This window comes from Spodoptera frugiperda, chromosome 11, assembly GCF_023101765.2.
Source record: "Spodoptera frugiperda isolate SF20-4 chromosome 11, AGI-APGP_CSIRO_Sfru_2.0, whole genome shotgun sequence".
Taxonomy (NCBI): domain Eukaryota; kingdom Metazoa; phylum Arthropoda; class Insecta; order Lepidoptera; family Noctuidae; genus Spodoptera; species Spodoptera frugiperda.
Genome location: NC_064222.1, coordinates 8,174,114 through 8,195,822, shown reverse-complemented (window position 1 = coordinate 8,195,822; position 21,709 = coordinate 8,174,114). Strand labels below are relative to the sequence as shown.

Genomic DNA, 21,709 nt, shown 5'->3' with positions numbered 1-21,709 from the left:
GAACGGTGTGGTTTTTAGTCAGTAAGAGTCTGACACTCCTTCTCGCTTCGCCCAAGGCGAGAGAAGTCATTGGATGATTTCACAAAAAAAAAATGGTGTTCTAATCAAATAAATAATACAAGCCACCATTGTTTATTTTATTTTATTGGGGAATAAAATGCTTCATATTATTCATATATGCGATTTTTATTCGATAATCACTCTCATTTTAATCCTATTTATTAATTGCCCAACAATCTAATATTCACGGACTCCAAGGTTGAAAGTACATTGTAATAAAAGGGGCAGGACCTTTGCACCGCGACCTCTATTGTTAAAAAGCTAACAATAAGACCCTTTTCTCACTGGCTGAATACAACATGCGATGGTGACGTATACAGCCGCGGTCCGCTGGTGAAGCACTCACCTGTCCGTTCGATTCGCAAATTCGAATTTAGAAAGTTAACTTTTTATTCCGGCACAAGTTTAACGAGGTTGGAGGTGTGGAGTCGAGTGGCCAGTCGTAGTTTGTGTGTCAGTGTGGGAGCACGTGTAGCCGTGCCCGCGAAGTGAACGAACTTTTATATGTTACCGTTGTTTTTGTTATCATTGCCAAAAAAGGATTTTGTAAAGTAAGTCCATGATTTTATTCACATATTTCTGTTACATTCATGTTTATTTTATCGTTACGTAATTTGATAATGTGGAGTCGATGGTATAGCCGGCGTCGACGATTTTTTTGTTGACATAGCAGAATTTATGTGATGCCAAGTGTTAATACGAGTGGTGTGATAAAATACCTGGATTTGAATGATTGTAGTATCTGTGGCAAATTAATTGAGGGGCAATGACGAGGTCAGGTTTAATTGAGTCCGTGAACTGTAATTACGTACCTTTACATCTTCGTCGATTTGTCATTTGCAATCCCGCCAAAAAAGTGCAAGTGATTGTAGGTCTTGTGGTTTGGAGATAGGGACTAATTTGCAGTTTATGTGAAATGTGGAACATCACCTGAGGTTGTTAGTTTTTTTTTAATGCTTATAGTGGTCAGTCATCTTCAATCTGGTGTTACTATGTACTACTGTCATTCAACGTGATGAACTTTCACTGACGTAAGGCCCATTCACACGTGGCCAGTATTCAGAGAAGGGCTAGTAAACGATTGGTTTTAAAAATATTTATTCTAGTTCATGTAAACAACATTCCGGATTTAAAAAATTAAATTGTTTATTTTTAAATCGTTTGGAATGTGACATTCTATTTTTAAAGTTATGTCAAGCGTGATTTGCTAACTATTTGTGTTATTTATTTGTAAGTATGACGATTATAATTTATTTTTAAATAGGAAATAAGTAATAAATCGTCATCATCATAATCAGCCAGAAAAGGACCACTGCTGAACATAGGGTTCTGCCAATGACTTCCAGATAGGCCGATAGACGAAAATGAAGGCATAAGGCGTTTTTATACATATACTAACGACCCGCTTTTAAAGATTTAAGCATACAAAGGGACATAGGGACAGAGAAATATTATGTGTTTCATAAAAGTTTTTAAAGACATGGGTAGGTTCATACGATAGAGTACATACAATTACAGTAATTATGCATGTACATATGTATGTGGGTGTGTGTGTTTGTATGTATCTATGTGTGTTAATTATGCAATTACATGCCAGTTTTAGCGATTGACTGTAAGTAATGGGAATAAATTATGTTTTTTTACACGCCAATGTAATACTAATGCGTAAGGCGGAAGTTTGATAATTAAGTACTTTCCTAGCTATTAACTGAGTAAAGTAAAACTTTTGTTTTTGTAATTAATACGTATCTGTAAGGTGCAAATTGGCGTGCCAAATTGGTAATTTAGTGTTTAGAGATATTAATCTCGTATATCAGATACAAAAGAAAACACAATGAATCTTGCGCGGATCAACGTTCTAACATATCATGAGTTCTGACCTTACATTTAAAATTCTCAATAATCGATCTATTGGTTGGGATTTGTTTCCCTCCTTATTTTATATGGATCTTATAACTTAGCTCCTACAGTTTAATCTACTAAGAGATATGTTGTTTAGACTAGAATACAAACATGTGGTGTACAAAATTAGATGATAAGTTATCAAAGTTTGATAAAGATCGACAATCAGGAGATATCTAGCTGACCCACCAAACTTCGTATCTAACCAATTTTTTTCTCACCTTTAAAAAAATGTCACAATTTGCCAAATCGGTCCAACCAATCTCGAGACAAACGAACAGCAATTGATTTTTATATCTAGATAGAATTACTATTACAATACTCTACAATACTATTACAATACTTTCTTAGGGAACTATTTAAAGAAATTAATATATTGACTGTTCCCTCTCAATACATTTATGAAAATGTAGTGTATGCTCACAAAAACATTAATTTATTCAAAAAGTATTGTGATATACATAATATAAACACTAGAAGTAAAAACAAATATATAGTTCCCACTACTAGACTTAAGAAAATAAGTGGTTCGTTCAGATTGTCAATGTATACGCTTTTACAATAAAATTCCCAGCGATATTCAAAGTTTGAGCCTGAATAAATTTAAAAATGTTATTAAAGAAAAACTGTATAGTAAAGCTTTTTATAAAATTAAAGATTACTTATATGATAGTCAGGCTTGGGAGTGAGCCGCTATAATGTCCACACAGGTCATGTTGACATGTTTGTAACACAAGTTACATTTTAATACAATTTGACATGATATACATTAATATCATTCGATATTTTTATTTTTTTATTACCCGACTGCCAAGGAAGGGTTATGTTTTTTGCGCGTATCTTGTATGTATGAGCCTACTTCGAAACGGCTTGATGGATTTCGACAATCAGGGTATCGTTATTCGTCTTAATTACCCAAGTGTTCTTAGATATGTGAGTAAAACAAAAACCAACATGGCGGCCGTGAGGCGCCCTAGATAAGAGTAAAAAAAAAAAAAAATTATTTGCTACTATATGGGTATCAAATTAAAGAGCTGAGGATTCCAAAATGGTATATCACTGACATATAGAAAAAAATACTATGTGCAATTATGTTCTTTATTATCCAAACTAAATACTCGTATAGGTACTACGCGACGCGATTGACTAGCGGTGTCTGAACTAAAAAGTGAAAAGTGATAATAAAAGTACGTCTTAACTAAATAAACTAGACTAAAATCATTCAATATGGGTCCCGAATGTTGCACTCAATTATGTTTCGCATAAGATTATTATTTTTTGTGTATTGATTATGAAATTATTTAATTTGGTGGTAATAGCATTGCTATCTACACTTTTAGACTAAGCACTTTTCAGTTTTTATTTAAAGTGTTTTTTATGCAGTCGGGTTTTTTAATTTTTTGAATTTTTTTAACATATTATTTTTAAAATTGTTAGTTTGAGGACCGTGTGAGAGTTTGCTTAGTCATTTCACTTTTAGTTAATTATATTCTGACAGTGTGAGCATTTACGAGACCTACCCAAATGTTCTTTTGGTTGATATTGTTCGTCGGATCATTCAGCAACAGCCGTTAGCTGAGCTGATTGTAAACTGACACATGCGTACTGCCATCTGAACAGGTCCGCTCATACTGTTGTGGTTCTTTCCTCTAAAGACCACTACAGAACCAACTTGCACGGTTCTCTCACATTATCCTCTATTTCACTGTCTGGACTTTAAAAGAGATTATGACCTCTGAGTTTGTTTCGGCATTTCTTCTCAGAGTAGTCAGATAGGAAATGCCGGCCTCATCTAGCTATTTGAAATATTGACGTGTAAAAGTGTTATTTTATGACCTATTTACAGAAATAAATATCATTTATCATTTATTTATCATTAATAATATACAGCCTAGTTTTAGCTCTTTAGACATACATATCTTTATATACAATGTGATAGGCGTGGGACTTCTAACCCGTTAAGGCTGAGTACTACATCTAATTTTATCGACAAAAAAAATAATATGGGGGGTTGAACCCCTAATTGAAAATATAGGAAAATAGTGATTTTTTCGGTAAGAATAATTCACAAATTATTTTTTTTTCTCACCAAAACATTATCAAACATATGAAAAAAGTAATGAATTAGTTAGCCAAGGTTATTAGCTACCGTTTGTCGTCTTTTTTTTGTTTCTACGACGCATACAACCTTTGATATCAAAAAAAGTAAAAAAAATATTAAAATGGCCATAATTTTTAGGGGGAGGGGATTCGACCCCTTCGACCCAGGACTTTTGTCGTTAAAATTAGATGTAGTATTCAGCCTTAACGGGTTAGAAGTCTCGCCCCTATCACATTGTATATAATTCTTCTGTAAGTGTGTATGTCACTGAACTTCTCTTAAACGACTGAACCGATTTTGATTTTTTTTTGTGTGTGTTCAAAGGGATCTGAGAATGGTTTAGATTCACAATTTTGTCCGCTGTTTGACAAAGTTTTTTTAATTAATTTTTAATTTATTAGTAGTTGTTGATTTTGGAATGTTTTACATTGGATCCGACAAATTTTCAAATTAAAGACGTGTAGACAGGACAACGTCTATCGGGTCCGCTAGTGTCTTATAATATTAGAGGCGATATCAATGATAATCGTATACCTACTACACTTATTTATTCTGTGGTCCTCAACAACGGTTCTTTTGTATATCAATAAAACCGTAACCTGAATGTCCAGTGACAATGATCCAACCTAAGGCACATGCCGGATATGAGCTCTTTTACAACATGACTTTTTTTTTTTTTTTTTTTTATGGTGGAAAATCATCCAATGACTTCTCCCGCCTTGGGCGAGGCGAGAGGGAGTGTCAGACTCTTACTGACTAAAAACCACCCCGTTCCTACTCCTGCCCGTCGAGCCGGAGCCCCGGTAAACCCGCTAGGTTGTCCGCAGCTCCGGATTAGGCATCAGCCCTACTGGGCCCCATCTGTGGTGGTCTGATGGCTCTTTGAGGCGCGCGCAGAACGCGACGCGCCGCACGCACGGGTCTGGTTCTGGTCGGGCGGCGAGCTACCCTTGCTCGTCGTCCGCAGACCCGCACTTACGGTGGCCGGAGATCGTCGCGCGATCCCCGACGCCCGGAGTGTCTCTCGCGACGGGTGGGGCGTGAAGAGGTTCGTTCTCTCACGCGCCCCGCCTCTTCCTTAGCTAGCATGACTGCTTCGCAGAAGGAGGAGACGGCATCCCAGTCCCCCTCGCTCCGCACCATGGCTTGTATCAGTGCCGGACGCGAGAGGGCGCCGTCGCCGACCACATCCCTGAGGATACGGCGGTGCTCAGCCCACGCAGGGCAGACCGCAAGCGTATGTTCCACCGTGTCCTCCGGGCGGTCTTCGCAGTGATGACACCCGGGCGTTTCCTCCCGCCCAATCAGAAACAGGAACCTACCGAAGCTTCCATGTCCGGTAAGCACCTGCGTCAGGCGGTTTACAACATGACTTACCTGATCAATTTATTTAGTCAAACACAGAAAACTCAAAATTTCTCAGTAGTAGCTCGGAGTCTGGAATTGTGTCCAGTATAGGGCAATAGGCTGACCCCCTATTACATGTCCTTGCTTACCATCAGGTATCTAATAAAAAAATCAGGAAAAAAACCTTAAGCTTAAGCAGCTCGTAAGATTTGCTGCTACTGAGTAGTATACAAAATATTTCAAGGTTATAAGTATATAACAGTTAAATAAACAGATAAAAATCTTAATGAAGATATTATTTTTCCATAGAAGTTTTTAAACAGACACAGTCACTAACACTGACATTAGAACTATTTGCCATGTTTATTTATCAACATCCACCCGCATATATACTCCAGTTCATCCGTGATCATGGCGCTTACAACAGTGCCGGAATATCGGAAACTCATAGACATAAATATGAACATGGTAAATATCCCGTCTTAAGTTCTAATGTTATTTTTTTCCATTCAAGGAATCCTAAAATAGGAGAAAAACTATATACTATATATATACTTATAATAAATCTGTAGAGAGGTCAATTCTGTACATGAAATATATTTCCAAAATAACTATCAGCGGGTGATTAGTGATCAATACTGAGGCCAAAAATGCAATCAGAAAATTTTTTGTCTGTCTGTCTGTCTGTATGTTCTTTATAGAAACAAAAACCACTCGACAGATTTCAACGAAACTTGGTACAATTGTTCTTCATACTCCTGGGCAGGTTATAGTATACTTTTCATCACGCTACGATCAATAGGAGCAGAGCAGTGAAGGGAAATGTTGGCAAAACAGGAGAACTTACTCCATTTTTTAAGCTTCCGTCGCGTGTGCAGCCTTAATGGTTAAAGCTACAAAGAAATAATGTATGACGGAAATGTTCTCCTTAAAATTGTTTAAAAATTATTTCACGACAGCAAATGTCTATCTTTTATGGTTGACTCACAATAAAACGTATAAATCCCGATAGCTTAGTAGTTTGGAGCTTTCTGATTATATTTGTCTACTCTTACGTTTATAACACTCTAATTCATTCATTCATATTCATATATTATAATAAATGTGTAGAAGGGTAAATTCTGTACATTGAAAATATTGAAAGAATAAATAGAAGGGGGTGTGTTGGATTGATACCAAACCCAAATATGTGATTAATTTTTTTTTGTCTGTCTGTCTGTATGTTCAGGCATCACGTAAAAACTAACGGTTCGATTTCGATGAAACTTGGTATATATGCCTTATTATCCTGGTCATAAAATAGGATACTTTTTATCATGGAAAAATACGTAGAAAAAAATCTTTATTTTTTAGTTTTATTCTACAGAACGCGAACTCAACAGCAGTAGCTCAATATAGTGATCTCTGTAATTATTATGGGCCTCGCCGTATTTCGGTCCAATAGATATTTATAAGATGTCATTGTCAGAGTTACACAAAATGGAGAAATAAAACTTCCACGCGAAGACCGACATCCGCGCGGACGGAGTCGCGGGCGGAAGCTAGTACTATAATATAAATAGTCTTGTTATTAGATACTAGCTAATTCCGCGCGGTTTCACCCGTTCTGCTTGGCTCCTATTGGTCATAGCGTGTTGTTTTATAGCCTATTGCCTTCCTCGATAAATGCACTATTCAACACAAAAAGAATTATTCAAATCGGACCAGTAGTACTGGAGATTAGCGCGGTCAAACAAACAAACAAACAAACAAACTCTTCAGCTTTGTAATATAAGTATAGAAGTATAGATAGTATAGATTAATTAGTGTCACACGTTTATGTCACACTTTAATTCTTTTTTATTTTTTAAATCATTAAGACGAGTTATTTTTTCAAACTCTTTTTCCTTATATGTATTAATGATGTATGCTATCTATAGACGTATTTGTCTTTTAGGGCCATTGAGACTAAGTATATTCATTAGTATGTTTAGAGTTTCTATAATAAAAATATCTGTATAATTTTCTCGAAGGATGGCGAAAGATAGATCAAAACTGGGTTTGCGTTCTAAATTTGTAGGTATCGAGAGTTGTGGAGTACCTAGTGGGTTTACCGGGGCTCTAGGCGCGCTAGGAGTAGGAGCGGGGCGTAAGCTTCTAAGTAAGTGGTGGAAAAAACGCTCTGTAGCATTAACTTCAATGCTTTGATACCTAACTGTAGTATTAGACGTTTTGATCCAATAGTGCAACAGTTACAGACACACACACACACACACATCGTCACGCCTTTTATCCCCGTAGCGGTAGGCAGAGGTGCACATTATGGCACGTAATGCCGCTATACAATGTACACCCACTTTTCACCATTTTTGTTATAAGTCCCATGTAATAGGAGCTGTGCCTGCCATATACTGGACACAATTCCAGAGTTCGTGCTACTACCGAGAAATTTTCGAAAATCCGGAAAAAAACCAGTAATACTTTGCCCGACCCGGGAATCGAACCCGAGACCCCTTGTTCGGCAGTCGCACTTACGACCACTCGAGCAACGAGGCAGTCAACAATTACAGACAAGCATGATTATCACAACATAAGAAGAACCAGTTTCATTTTGATAACCTACTGCGTATAGCGTTAATCGCAAGCATAACCCGCTTTAAGCAGGTCTTAGCTATGCAGGCATACCGCTAACGCTTTAACAGTTCGACGTAACTGTTACGCGACGATTACGCGACGTCACGCCACCGACCGCGGGCTCGGCCCGAGAAATTAGAAATTATTTGCTCAAAAATTGCGTGAGTTTTCGTGACTATACATACGGCTGTTGTTGTGGTGGTGGAATTTCGTTTGTGTGCGTCTGCAGTTATCTATCTATATTCTATACTATACTAATATTATAAAACTGAAGAGTTTGTTTGTTTGATTGTTTGTTTGAACGCGCTAATCTCCAGAACTACTGGTTCGATTTGAATAATTCGTTTTGTGTTGAATAGTACATTTATCGAGGAAGGCTATAGGCTATAAAACATTACGCTATGACCAATCGTAGCCAAGCAGAGCGGGTGGAAGCACGCGGAAGTAGCTAGTGTAGTTATATGGTTTTGTCTATGTGTGTGTGTTGTATGATTTAATAAGTTATATTATAATAAGGTTCTGTTGGTTTAAAATCTGATTGCTATGTTGAAAACTCTTGTTAGGTTAGACTTTAAGAGGCTTACGCGCGAATACTCAAACGCTACTCGATTTTAAATCTCTTTCAAAACTAGTTCTGTCTCTGTTTCCTTTCTCTGTTCTTCAAAGTTTAGGCTAATATGCACTGCCTATTACTATCACTGTTCATAATCAATAATTTATATTTATTATTGTAATCTCCAAACACAACACTACCTCCCATTAAAGCCGTGGCAGATATTTTTAGAAAACCTTCTCAGTAAGATACGAAGCAATTGTAACAATGACGGGTGTTGAGTTCTAGAGCTGTACCTAACTATCTGTCAGTGTTTATTTACCGTTATATACCTTCACGGCACGTTGGTCTGACGGTACCGCAATTTATGCGCGGTTTAAACATCTTGCGGTTACAATTAGTACCTAAAGGAATGTGTAATAGAGTTCTTTTTGCTTTTTTAACTATTTCTAGGACTAAAATATTACACATAGCCTAGCACCGGCGGAAATGGACTTATCTAAGCTATGTTTTCATATAGATATGTGCTATGGATGGCTGCAGTTTTTTTTTATTCGATAAAAACTAACTACTAAACTAACTAACTTCGATTAAAGCTTGCGCCTGGCAGCATCTTCATAGCACATCTTACTCGCACAGCTACAAATTTACCGATACCGATTCTAAATCGGTGGAACCGTAGTAGTGGTGGTCACATAGTTTCACAGTTTAACAAGTATATCTTCGTAGCATAGCTACATTGCACATCTCTGGTGTAAACACCGTACCGATTGCATTACTTCTCAAAGTGAGTTATGTTCTTGTTCATAACAGTTTTTCCCATTGATGCAAATATGATTTTCCCTTCCCACGAAGTTAAGAAATAACTCATTAAGTCCTTACTTACAACGTTTCTAGGAAATTGTAGCAACTTTATAGTTTTTCTTGGTGGCTATAAATTACTTAGATACATGGTTTTCCAATTAGTTACATGATATAGATTATTATAATACAGGTAACCTTTTTTTAAGTGGGTAATATCATCCAATTGCCACTCATGCTTTGGGCGATGCGACAGGGAGTGACAGATTCTTACTGACTAAAAACTACCCCGTTCCTACTCCTGCTTTTTCAGCTGGATCCCCGGTAAACCCGCTAGATAGACCGCAGCTCCCGATAATAAAATAAAATTATTAGCATAATCATATTGAAATTATAAATTACTATTAGGTAAAGTTACGCATCAAAACTATTTATTTGAATAAAATCGAAATGTAAAGTGTTGTTAAGCGCGAAACTACGGAATAACATGGTCGTTTTGTATATGTACTGTTTTAAAAATATTTTGTAGAAAAGGGTTTTAATGAAACTCAATCTTTAGTTAGATAAAAACGAATAACTAAATGTGTTGGTAAGCCCTACCTACACTTGAAAACGGCTGAACTAATCTCAATACATTTTTTTAAAACTGGTTTAAGACCTAAAAAATGTCTTTACATATACTAAACTGCCGAAGACGGTAATAGAGTATCCATAGATAGTTTTCTTCTAAAAAAACAAACGATATCGAAATTCGAACAGTTTTTTTTAACGAGGAATGGCTAATGACATTTCTATTTTATTTGTTAGCTTCGTCTCACTAGTTGCTTCGGTCAGTGACACTTGCAGGAAAGCTGAATACATTACGTATCACCTTCGTTTTGTCACTGTCAAGGCTTATGTCTGTGGCCCGGGGCAACGCTAGTGACTCATTCATGTTTATATCTGATCTGTAAGCTCATTTTATCATAGATTTTATTTTATGAAATAAGCCGGTATCACCTGATGGTAAGCAATCGCCGTCGCCCATGGACACTTGAAACATTAGAGGCGTTACAAGTGCGTTGCCTTTTTGGGGTTAGGAATTTAAGGGGTATTGGGGAATTGGGGATTGGGAAGGGGGTAATTGGGCCTCCGGTAACCTCACTTACACAACGAAACATAACACAAGCGTTGTTTAACGTCTGTTTTCTGTGAAGCCGTGGTATCACTCCGGTTGAGCCGGCCCATTAATGCCGAAGCATGGCACACTTGAACTATATGTAGGTATATAGGAAAGTTACTGGCTAGATGTAGATAGGAATCATTATTTTTATTTTTTATACAGACTGGATCTAATTTTAAAAATGTTGGCGCAAGTTTCTATTTTTAAACATTTTTTGTCTGTGATCAGACATGTATTATAATTAATGTTGATTCCAAAAGTCATAAGTAAACATGACTGCTTACAATAGTTTTCAAGTTTTATGTTTTTCAAAACAAATGGCAACCAGCAAAAAATCAATACTTTTAATGCTATAAAGAACTATTATCACGACTCATCACGTTATCGTTATTTCTCACATTGCTGAAGTAATGACTGCAACTAAGTGTAAACAAACATAATTATTACTACACCGTATCGTTGATGGCTTTGCAAAAACCATAACCTTGGGGCAGGCGTAAACAAACCGCAAGATACACGGGTTGATTACAAAACTATCGTAACCTTTATACAACGTGTAACAAAATTACCCATATAGGTACATCAAGAAGTACTGAAGAATACAGGTTGAATAGAATCTCTACACAAAGTTTCAGCTTAAAATAAGTTTAAAAAAATTAGTACCAAATACTTGGAGTCGCATGGTTCTTAATTTTAAATCATCATACAAACGTATCACAACACTACAGGGGTCACTCGCTAATATTACGAAACATTTCTTCTGTCAATCTGATCGCCTAGATCAGTATCAACATGATTTTAATATCTAATTTTAATATTCAAAATTCATAACTTGGTTCCATGAAAACATGAGTTTAAAAACCCTTCCCGTATCGTTTGTTATGTTATCTAGAAACCGTGCACTTGATATGTATACCACCTTTTTGTTACACGTTGTATACAATACTTGTAGCTTTGTGGGTACAAATGTACCTATTGTATGGTACAGCAGAGTAGGCTACATTCATGAGTCCTCAATCCTCTTACTCTTCCAGCGGGTGCCATACGCCAGGACATCACATTTCTTAGACACGGGCAGCTGGCAGAAGCGCTCTCTGATAAACCTGAACTATATAAAAATTAACTAATGGATTATACAAGGGTATTAAGTGGACAACAGTAACTGTAGCTGTAAATCTGTTTTGTGTTCCGTTTTTTTATTTTGCATTTCGCGCGCGCATAATTTCTCATGATCAGCTGTTGCCTGTTAACAGCGAGGCGGCCGCACCCGCATTTTCGAAAATGTTGTTTTTTTGTTACTTATTGTGATAAAAATAAAACTAATGAGTATACAACAAATGTTTCTTTGGGAAAGTTGTTTGTAATGATGAGTACAATCACGTGTTTAAATATCGTTCACTAATTATTAGTCACCCTATATGCACGTCCACCTCCTACCTACCTCCTTGAGGGTAAGCAAGCGAGTAACGTATGTCTAGTATCTAATATCTATGTAGTTTTGTAACAACCGCACGATTTCTGTTATTAGTTTGAAGAAGGAAAAGTGTTGAAAGTTGTCCGTTAGCCCGGCCAGCGGCGATGCAGAGAAAACGATTTTCTGCAGCTGTCACGTACATCGTTCATAATTTCATAAACTTGGTGCTTTCATTGCTTCAGGCAGTCACTGGTAGGTTTCTATGCGATTGAAGTCAACATTTACAAATAACTATACATAATTTTTTACTATTGTTTGGTATTGTGGCGACACATTGACAAGTAACAAGTGACAGATGACAGAAGTCGCACATAGACTATCGACGAGCAAATCAACGGATGACGTCACAAATATCCTGCATCGCACATATGAAGTTTACATGCGAAATAACACGGATAGAAAATCCCAACGAACAACAGTTGGGCAGAAAGCCCGCCAGGCACGATCACCTCGCCTGGTCGGAGGATCCTCCTTTTCTTAGGGAACTTTACTCGCTGTTCCCTAAAGTGGTGACCCCGACGTGATTGAAACCAACCTTCACGGAGCAGATCAGCACCGTCATCCTTAACGCCATCTCCCTCACCCATCACTTCTCCGCTGAGCGGTAATCAAGTCGCAGCCAACCAGCATCCTCGGCCTCATCAGGGACCACCACACGCTACATCAAAGATATGCAGCCTGGTTCTTCCCTACGGCCTTATCAGCGTCTAGGCACAGCACCCTGCACACGGTCTGAGGACGTCTGCCTCCCGTCAACGCAGACGCCAGCCACTACGCACCTACCCTCGCAGCATCAATTCCCCGACTCACCGTGGGACACTGCGAGCTTCACTACTCCGACTCACTGGAGTATCGCCCTGCACCGCTCATCCGACTCACTGGGCATTCAGCGGCACAGTTCCGACTCACTGGAACTAGGGACATTCTACACTGGCTCTGGCACCGCTCATCTCAAGCATCGACAGCCGTCTCAACAGGATCGACCTCCGGTCTTGGGGGGGAGTGATGTGGCGACACATTGACAAGTAACTAGTGACAGATGACAGAAGTCGCACATAGACTATCGACGAGCAAATCAACGGATGACGTCACAAATATCCTGCATCGCACATATGGAGTTTACATGCGAAATAACACGGATAGAAAATCCCAACGAACAACAGTTGGGCAGAAAGCCCGCCAGGTACCATCACCTCGCCTGGTCGGAGGATCCTCCTTTTCTTAGGGAACTTTACTCTCTGTTCCCTAAAGTATGTTTACTATGCTAGAACACACCCAGAGGCCTTTGGTTAGCAGTGGCCACTGATAGGCTATTTATTGATGTGGTGTGATGTTTTGAAGCGAAAAAGTAGCAGGATTTCAGGACAATTTATATCTATAATTTTTATTATTTGACTAGAGCAGTGGTTCCCAAAGTTTTCTGTACACCTTTAGGGAATTAAACCATCACCAATATGAAAAATAAAATACAGAACAGTTGGTTAGTGTGTCTTCCTACAGACAAGGCCCACTAGAAATTCGCTTGCGACCCACCAATGGGTCGCGAACCATAGTTTGGGAAGCTAGAGGATTTGTAGGAGTCTACGGCCTATTTTATTTTCCTAATACCTACTTTGAAAACTCTCTTGAAAGATTTCAAACTGCATTTGTTTGACTATCCTCACCATATATTCTGCTTATTAACCAGTTTTAATTGTATTTACGTAGATCGGAAAATAAATACACACTTAGATTAGTTGCTAATTACCTAGGTCACTGATGCGTGGTAAATGTCCTAGGTATAGATCAGATCTAGTAATTAAGTTATTATCTAGTCTATAATGGAGTTGATCTCCCTATAGGTGGGGGGCGAAGTGGCGTGGTTGATGGAATCAGTTATTATTTAGAGATGATCTACTATTAACATAAAATGTGTAAAATAATACTTTCTTCTAACTGTAACCTTAGTATGAGTTCGCTTTACGTTTAAAGTAATCGAAACGAGAGCGTGTTCGACATTCGACGTGTATTTTGCATAAATATTATCAGATTTTAATACCTAGTTTGGCGACTTTATTCTGCATAAGTCAACATTAAGCTTTATTACCATAATATCCTGCCTCAAAGATCATGTCAGAGGTAATTTTGCAGCGTTATAGTAAATATCCACGAGAGGCCGGTACGGTCTCAGTACCGGCTTTCCATGCGTCACTTTCTACGTTAGAAAGTGGATTTCAAAACCTCACGAGATTCCGCGAATAATACCTTTAGTTATGTTATAATCATAATTTTCGTAATACACACTCAAAATGGCGCTCGTATTTTTTTTTGTCTGGCAACTCTTGTAACGGTTGCTTTTGATTTTTACCGACTTCACAAAAAGGAGGAGGTACTATGTTCGGCTGTTTGTATGTTTTTTTTTTTTTTTTGTATGTTTGTTCATCGAATACTCCGTCAATTGTCGACGGATTTTCAAAATTCTTTTTTGTTCGAAAGTAGATAGTTCTGAGGTGGTCCCATTGTCACCAAGTTAGGATCTGATGATGGAATCTTAGAGAAATCGAGGGAACTCCTCAAATATTATAGGGAACTATATAGTGATTTTGGTATATTCATCTAGAATTGAAGCATTTACAGTAAAAAAGTAACCTTTGAAGAGGTGGAACTGATGAAGAAGACCAGAAATGGCCAATGGAACTTCATACTCACATAGAAATCACAATAAAGTTAATTAATACTCCGTCAATTGTCGACGGATTTTCAAAATTCTTTTTTTGTTCGAAAGTAGATAGTTCTGAGGTGGTCCCATTGTCACCAAGTTAGGATCTGATGATGGGATCTTAGAGAAATCGAGGGAACTCCTCAAATATTATAGGGAACTATATAGTGATTTTGGTATATTCATATAGAATTGAAGCGTTTACAGTCAAAAAGTGACCTTTGAAGAGGTGGAACTGATGAAGAAGACCAGAAATGGCCAATGGAACTTCATACTCACATAGAAATCACAATGAAGTTAATTAAGTGACTGTGACAATACAAATAAATAAAGTAGTTATTGAGATAGAGAATTTTAACCGACTTTTTTAGTTGCAACTAAAAAGTGTGAAATAAAATACTTTTTACAAAAAAAATAAACCGACTTCACTAAAAAAGTTAAAAATAACTTTAATTTCGGAAGTCGGTGTAGCAAACAAATAATACCGAGAAACACCGACTTTCGAAATTAAAGTTATTTTTAACTTTTTTAGTGAAGTGGGTTTTTAAAAAAGAATCTTGTTGCTGGCTTTTTAGAAATGGTGTGTAATTAATTTCTGTTTGGTTGGTTTTAATTAGTTAATGATAATGAGTGGATAATGTACCGCTGTAATGAATAAGCTCGTGCAGCTCTCAAAATTTGTTTTACAGTTGCAGAAATAGATTAATAACGTATTAGCATAAATTGAACCTTTACACATTCACAAACTCAGATAAAACATGTGTACCTAGGTCATAACAATAAATGCAAAATGGATGTTTACTATGGATGGTATAGTATTGATTGTATCAACATGTTTAACCATGACTGGTGTACAAATATTAATTAATTTTGTAAAAACAAAATGAAATAAATAATAATGTTTAACAATGAAATATTAAAGTTTATACAAATAAGCTATCTCGATCGAAAAATAAGTCTTACAAAACTAAATCATAAATAAATTATGAATTCCAATACAACTTCGAAATTCAAACTTTAAAATTCCAAACCGAATCCAGCCAGCCAGCTCTCAAAAAAAAAAGAGAATAAACAATCCGCACAACTTTTCTTGTTAGTCTCAGGAAGGATTGTGTTGCGTACAGCCAAATTTCACCTAATTAACTTTGCAATTACTGAATTCCGTGATAGTAGTTACGTCGCTTTCAGCACTGGTTAGCAGGTAACCATTGGACCTGATCACCTGACCGTATGCAATAACTAGTTCTGATTGCGTTCGCAATGTGTGGATTATTTGCCTGTGCTACATTCTTTGTGTGAAAGATGATATGGCCAGTGACGTGACGTTTGGTTTCTATAACTGGTTTTTAACTTTATTAAGGATTGGTTCTGGTTGTGCTTATAGCTGGTATATGGTGTATCCAAGTCTCTAAGAGTAGGTTGTTTTAATAGGCAATACGATGAAGTATTATGGAATTTGTAACATGGTTAAATCTATATTTTTTATTTTTACCGGAGGCCCAATTACTCGCTTTCGCAATTTTCCCAATCCTCAATTCTCCATTTTATTAAGCTAAAGAGTTTGTTTGTTTGTATGAACGCGCTAATCTCTGGAAATACTGGTCCGATTTGAATAATTCTTTTTGTGTTGGGTAGTGCATTTATTGAGGAAGGCTATAGGCTATAAAACATCACGCTATGACCAATAGGAGCAAGCAGAGCGGGTTAAACCGCGCGGAAATAGCTAGTTGGTTATAAGTATATAAGGGCTTTTCTGTCATTGTTACTGTTGTCTGCTTACTGTAGCCTAGTTTGTCATATATTCTTAATTATTAGCAATAATCTAGCATTCTTCTTTACGTAATGTATCGTCACATTTTCCGCCGGTAAACGAACAGACGGATCAGTTGATGGTAAGCAATCGGCTCCGCTTATAAACACCCGAAAGACGAAAAACGTTACACGTGTGTCGCCTATCTTTTAGAGTATTGGGAGAATCGAGGATTGAGTAGATTGGGATAGGGTGTAATTGAGCCTCCGGTAACCTCACTCATACAACACAAGCGTTGTTACACGTCGGTTTTCTGTGAGGCCGTGGTATCACTCCGGTCGAGCCGGCCCATTCGTGCCGAAGCATGGCTCTCCCACACTTAGCTACTTATACATAGTCCAAAATAGATTCCACATGAAAAATATACATACATACATACATACATACATAACCTCACGCCTGTCACGCCATGGGGGTAGGCAGAGACAATGGAACGCCAATTGCCACGGTTCTTATAACGGAAAAATATACATTGCTGCCAGATGGTATACATACCATAAATGGAGAGTAGAATAATAAAAAATTGGCAATAAATCAAATCGTGAAACATAGCTGCTAGGTACATCCTGACTATATATATTCATCACGTATCATAGTTCCGAAGGTTGAATTTCTACAATTTAATGATTCTAACTATTGCAATATGAGTAGTATCATTTACCTATATACATACCTACATATCTGTGTATAATTATATATGGATTCTTGATTACATAATTATCTGTGTATGTATGTATGTATGTGTGTAGTTACATACGATCTATGAATATTTAAAACATCGATGTTTATGATTTATCGTATTTTAAATTGTGTGCTTGGTAATCGATTAATGAACACTTTAAAATTGTGATGTTTATGTATTTTAGTAATAGGTAGAGATACACTAACTCCATTAGAGTGTTTTCCACCAGAGATGTGGTAGGCTACTTTGCTGTGGATGCATTTGGCTTTGGCCACCAATCACATTGCTTAGCACTGGTGGAAACGGACTCAGCTCAGCTGTGTTTTTATATACATAGAAAGATGCGTGCTATGGATGGCTTGATACTAGCGATATATCGCATCCTCGAGCTGCGCATCTTTGTAGCACAGCTACATAGCTTAGTGTCAGTGGAAATGTTCACGTAGTTTCACAGCTTAGCTATTACATCTTCGTATCGTGCCCTAATAATTAATTAACACTTATTGCAAGATTTTTTCCGTACTTTATAAATTCTTGTAAGAAAATAGGGAAAGTACTGACTGTGGTACATTTGCGATTACGAAATGCAACAAAATAAGGTCTAATCTTTATATACCCTTATATTATGTAGTTTCATAGCAAACGATAACATAAATTGTTGTCATTGTAAGTGCATTATGCAATACTACGGCACGTGGCCTTCGAGAAATCTTTTATTAGAAGATTGCGGGACTATACTTAATAATAATAATCTACTGCTGCGTTTAAAACTAACTTGTGCTCGTAACTTGACTTATATTACAAGCACTTCCAATGACTTCTCCAGGCGAGACGGAGTGTCAGACTCTTACTGAGTAAAATCCACCTCGTTCCTACTCTTGCTTTTTGAGTCGGAGCCCCAGTAAGGGGCCATCCATAAATTATGTCACACGAATTTCATGATTTTTGATCCCTTCCCCCGTCCTTGTCACATTTGTGAAACCTCCCCCTCCCTAGTGTGACGTCACATTTTATAATTTTACATTTATATTCTTTTGAGTTTTTAGATAATAGTTTCAAGTTCGTGTTTTAACAGTTAGATTATAATAATTGAAATGTGACGTCACAAGATTTCAGACCCCTCCCGCCCCCTTGTCACATAAAGTCACACTTCGTCGACCCCCTCTCCCCCCTTTAACGTGTGACGTAATTAATGGATGGTCCCTAACCCAATAGGTAGTCCGCAGATCCGGGTCAGCATCAGTCCTACTGGGTTTATCAGATACCGCTGCTGTTTGGTCTTAAAGATTAATATCAAAGTTGTGTGAGTGAGGTTACCGGAGGCCCAACAACCCTTAAATTCCTAAACCTCAAAAATCCGGTTACGCACTTGGAACGCCTCTGGTGTTTCAAGTGTCCATGGGTGGCGGCGATTGCTTACCATCAAGTGATTCGTCTGCTCATTTTTATGGAATAGGAGGCAATCGAGCAAACGAGTCACCTGATGGTAAGTGATTCAGTGCCGCCCATGGACACCCGCAACACCAGAGGAGTCACAGGTGCGTTGCAGGCTTTTTTAAAAAGGAGTATGCTCTTTTCTTGAAGGTTTGAAGGTCGTTTACCGGCTAACCAGAAATAAAAACGTCGCGGAAGTCTTTTTTTGGGACGAAATTGTTTATTTTATCTTAATTTTTTATCTGTATGCAGTCTGAGAACGATTGTCTTGATAGCCTTGTAAAGGACGAGACGAAACATAAAAATAAAAGTGCATTCACAAACAAACCTTACTTAGTTTGTAATTATGTGCTTTATCGAAGGTTTTTGAGTTTAAAAATAAAAGCTAAACTGATCTAAAGGACATATCTTGTTTTTTTGCTTGTAATAAAATAATATGATAATATACAGCGTGTAACAAAATACCCATATACATCAAGAAGCACTGAAGAATACAGGTTGAATAGAATCTCTACACAAAGTTTCAGCTTAAAATACGTTAAAAAAAATTGGTACCAAATACTTGGTGTCGCATGGTTCTTGATTTTAAATCATCATACAAACGTATCACAACACTACAGGGGTTACTCGTTGATTACGAAACATTTCTTTTGTAAATCTGATCGCCTAGTACCTGTATCTATCTAATTTTGATGTCCGGTTTCTGGAATTTTATGTATTGGAAAAATTCATAACTTCGTTGCATGAAAACATGAGTTTAAAAACCTCTTCCCATACTTCACATTTAATAAAAGTACCTGAATGTGCTATCGTAATAATACATATATGTATGTATATTGACTTCACTTGAATAGTGTCGAAAATGTAATTATAGCTTAGAATTTTTGAAGTAAAAAATAAAAGCCAAAATGTCATTTATGGATTTGTTACCCTAATAAGTATGCTTGTTTGTTTGTTTTGAAGCGTTTTTTATAACGCCATAGACAACATTATGCACCCTTAGAAATGAAAGTGACTGAATCCAAAAACTGCAAGTTGTGGGAAATGAGCCAGAAAGTCTCAGAAAATTATAGTATTGAATACATTTTAGTATATCTCTTCCGTATTCACGATTGATTTTTACTAGATTTATGGATTAGTGCTTTGGTTGTAGAGTAGGTATATTTTATTTTATAACACCAGTTGATGATAACATCGAATGTTACAGAAATTTTGAGTTAAGTCACTTTCTTTCGAATGCGATTACAAAAATATCAATTTAAAAGCGATTATATAGGGAGGCGCAGTAGGAAAATAATAGATGTGTACAAAGACGATTACTCAAAAAACCCATAACGTTACTACGATTTTAACAAATTTCTATTTCTTCTTCCAGATAACGATCGATCGAGGATGTCAGCTACAAAGTACCTGCACCCCTTCCTGCGTGGGCTGAAACCCTTGCCCGAGGGCCACGAGGATGAGATACAGCAGATCAGGGAGTGGTGAGCATCATTATTATTATACTAGTTAGAAGACAGGAACCGAGCGATGCTTTTTTAAAGGCTTCTTTTTAATGACTTACCGCCATACTCAGAATCATTTAATGGTTACTTAACCCAGTCCTTGGCATCTGTTTTCTTAGAAACAAAATCGTTACTAAGGAATAGTTTAAGTAATCATCTAAATGCCTCAGAGTGTGGCGGTTAGAGGGACTAACTAACGGTCTGATCATCTGACCATATATAAGCAATCAGCACCGCCCATGGACAACCGCAACACCTGATACCATGGCTGATCGCTTGTAATCAAATATGATCCATGTAGTTTTTTATCCCACCCAAAACATAAATGTGAAAGGCTGCCAAGTTCGATAATATTGGAATGCTTCGCCTATAAAAGAAGTGAGATCTAAATAAGTACCAAGTTCCATACACAGACCTCAGTTAAAAATGATATAACAAGTTGGCAAGTTTTCACACACTTTGTTATAAACCTACTAAACGCAATGAGTCAAGTATATAATTTCCTATTAAAACTTGCCAAGTTATATCATTTTTAACTGAGGTCTGTGTATGGAACTTGGTACTTATTTAGATCTCACTTCTTTTATAGGCGAAGCATTCCAATATTATCGAACTTGGCAGCCTTTCACATTTATGTTTTGGGTGGGATTTCATTTATTTTTGTAAGGTTTATTTTCTTTTTTTCTTATTTTACTTTACTTTGACTAAATACAAACCTTCGTAACGAATTTTAGGTCGGTACGACCATTGGAAGATATATATATTTTTTTGTTTTAGTTCCTTAGGGGTATAATAATAATAATAATAATAATAATAATAAATGTTTATTTCCAAAAACTTAGAACTACTTTACAAACGCAATGTGGCAACATTTCAATTAAGTCATTGAGATTAGCGTCTGTAGCCGAACTAGGCATAGCCTGTATTTCGGCTATCAGCACCATTCCCCTCGAGAATTTATAATACAAATAATAGGCGCCAAGCAATGAGTAGGTAAGTACAAATTTTAAACGGTAATAGTAAGTAGGTAAGTACAAATTTAAATTTTATTAAACTAATTATTAAGTGATTGTGTGTATGTGTGAGTGTATGGTGTATGAATATGAGAAGTGTTGGCGTGGGTGTGGTGTATGTATATGAGTATATGTAGGTGTGAGTGAATAAATATGTGGTGAGTGTGTGGGTGTGAGTATGAATATGAATGAATGTGTGTGTATGTATGTGTGTGTGTGTGTGTGTGTGTGTGTGTGTGTGAGTTTGTGGTGTAGGTATATGAGATGTGTAGGCGTGGGTGTGGGGTATGCATGTGAGTATATGTAAGTGTGTGTAGGTAAATATGTGGAGAGTGTGTGGGTAATGGGTAGAGAGCATATCTTTATTTTTTTTGTGCTTATTTTTAGTGTGGTATGAGTAGTAGTTGTTCCGTCTCCATATAGCTTAATTTCTGTAGAAATTGATGTATTTTTAATTTGCATAGTTTTCTGGTCAAGGGGTATATATGTAATGTTTTGTTGAGCTTATTATAAAGGAGAGGGCCTAGAAAACTTGGAAATCTTTTACTAAAGTT

The 21,709-nt window shown here is 37.0% G+C and overlaps 1 protein-coding gene across 2 annotated transcripts in view; it reads left to right on the top strand.

Moving 5' to 3' along the window:
- The first annotated feature begins 378 nt into the window (after positions 1-378).
- The window catches only part of LOC118275130 (retinaldehyde-binding protein 1), a 37,696-nt gene continuing 16,365 nt past the window's right edge, over positions 379-21,709 (top strand). Inside the window, exons 1-2 of one of the 2 annotated variants that reach the window (XM_035592997.2) lie at positions 379-611; positions 20,013-20,121. In XM_035592997.2, coding sequence (XP_035448890.1) covers positions 20,030-20,121 — 92 coding nt within the window. In that variant the 5' untranslated portion in view covers positions 379-611; positions 20,013-20,029. Of the gene's footprint in view, positions 612-5,157; positions 5,403-20,012; positions 20,122-21,709 lie in introns of those variants that run through there. The other variant, XM_050696834.1, reaches the window with a different exon arrangement.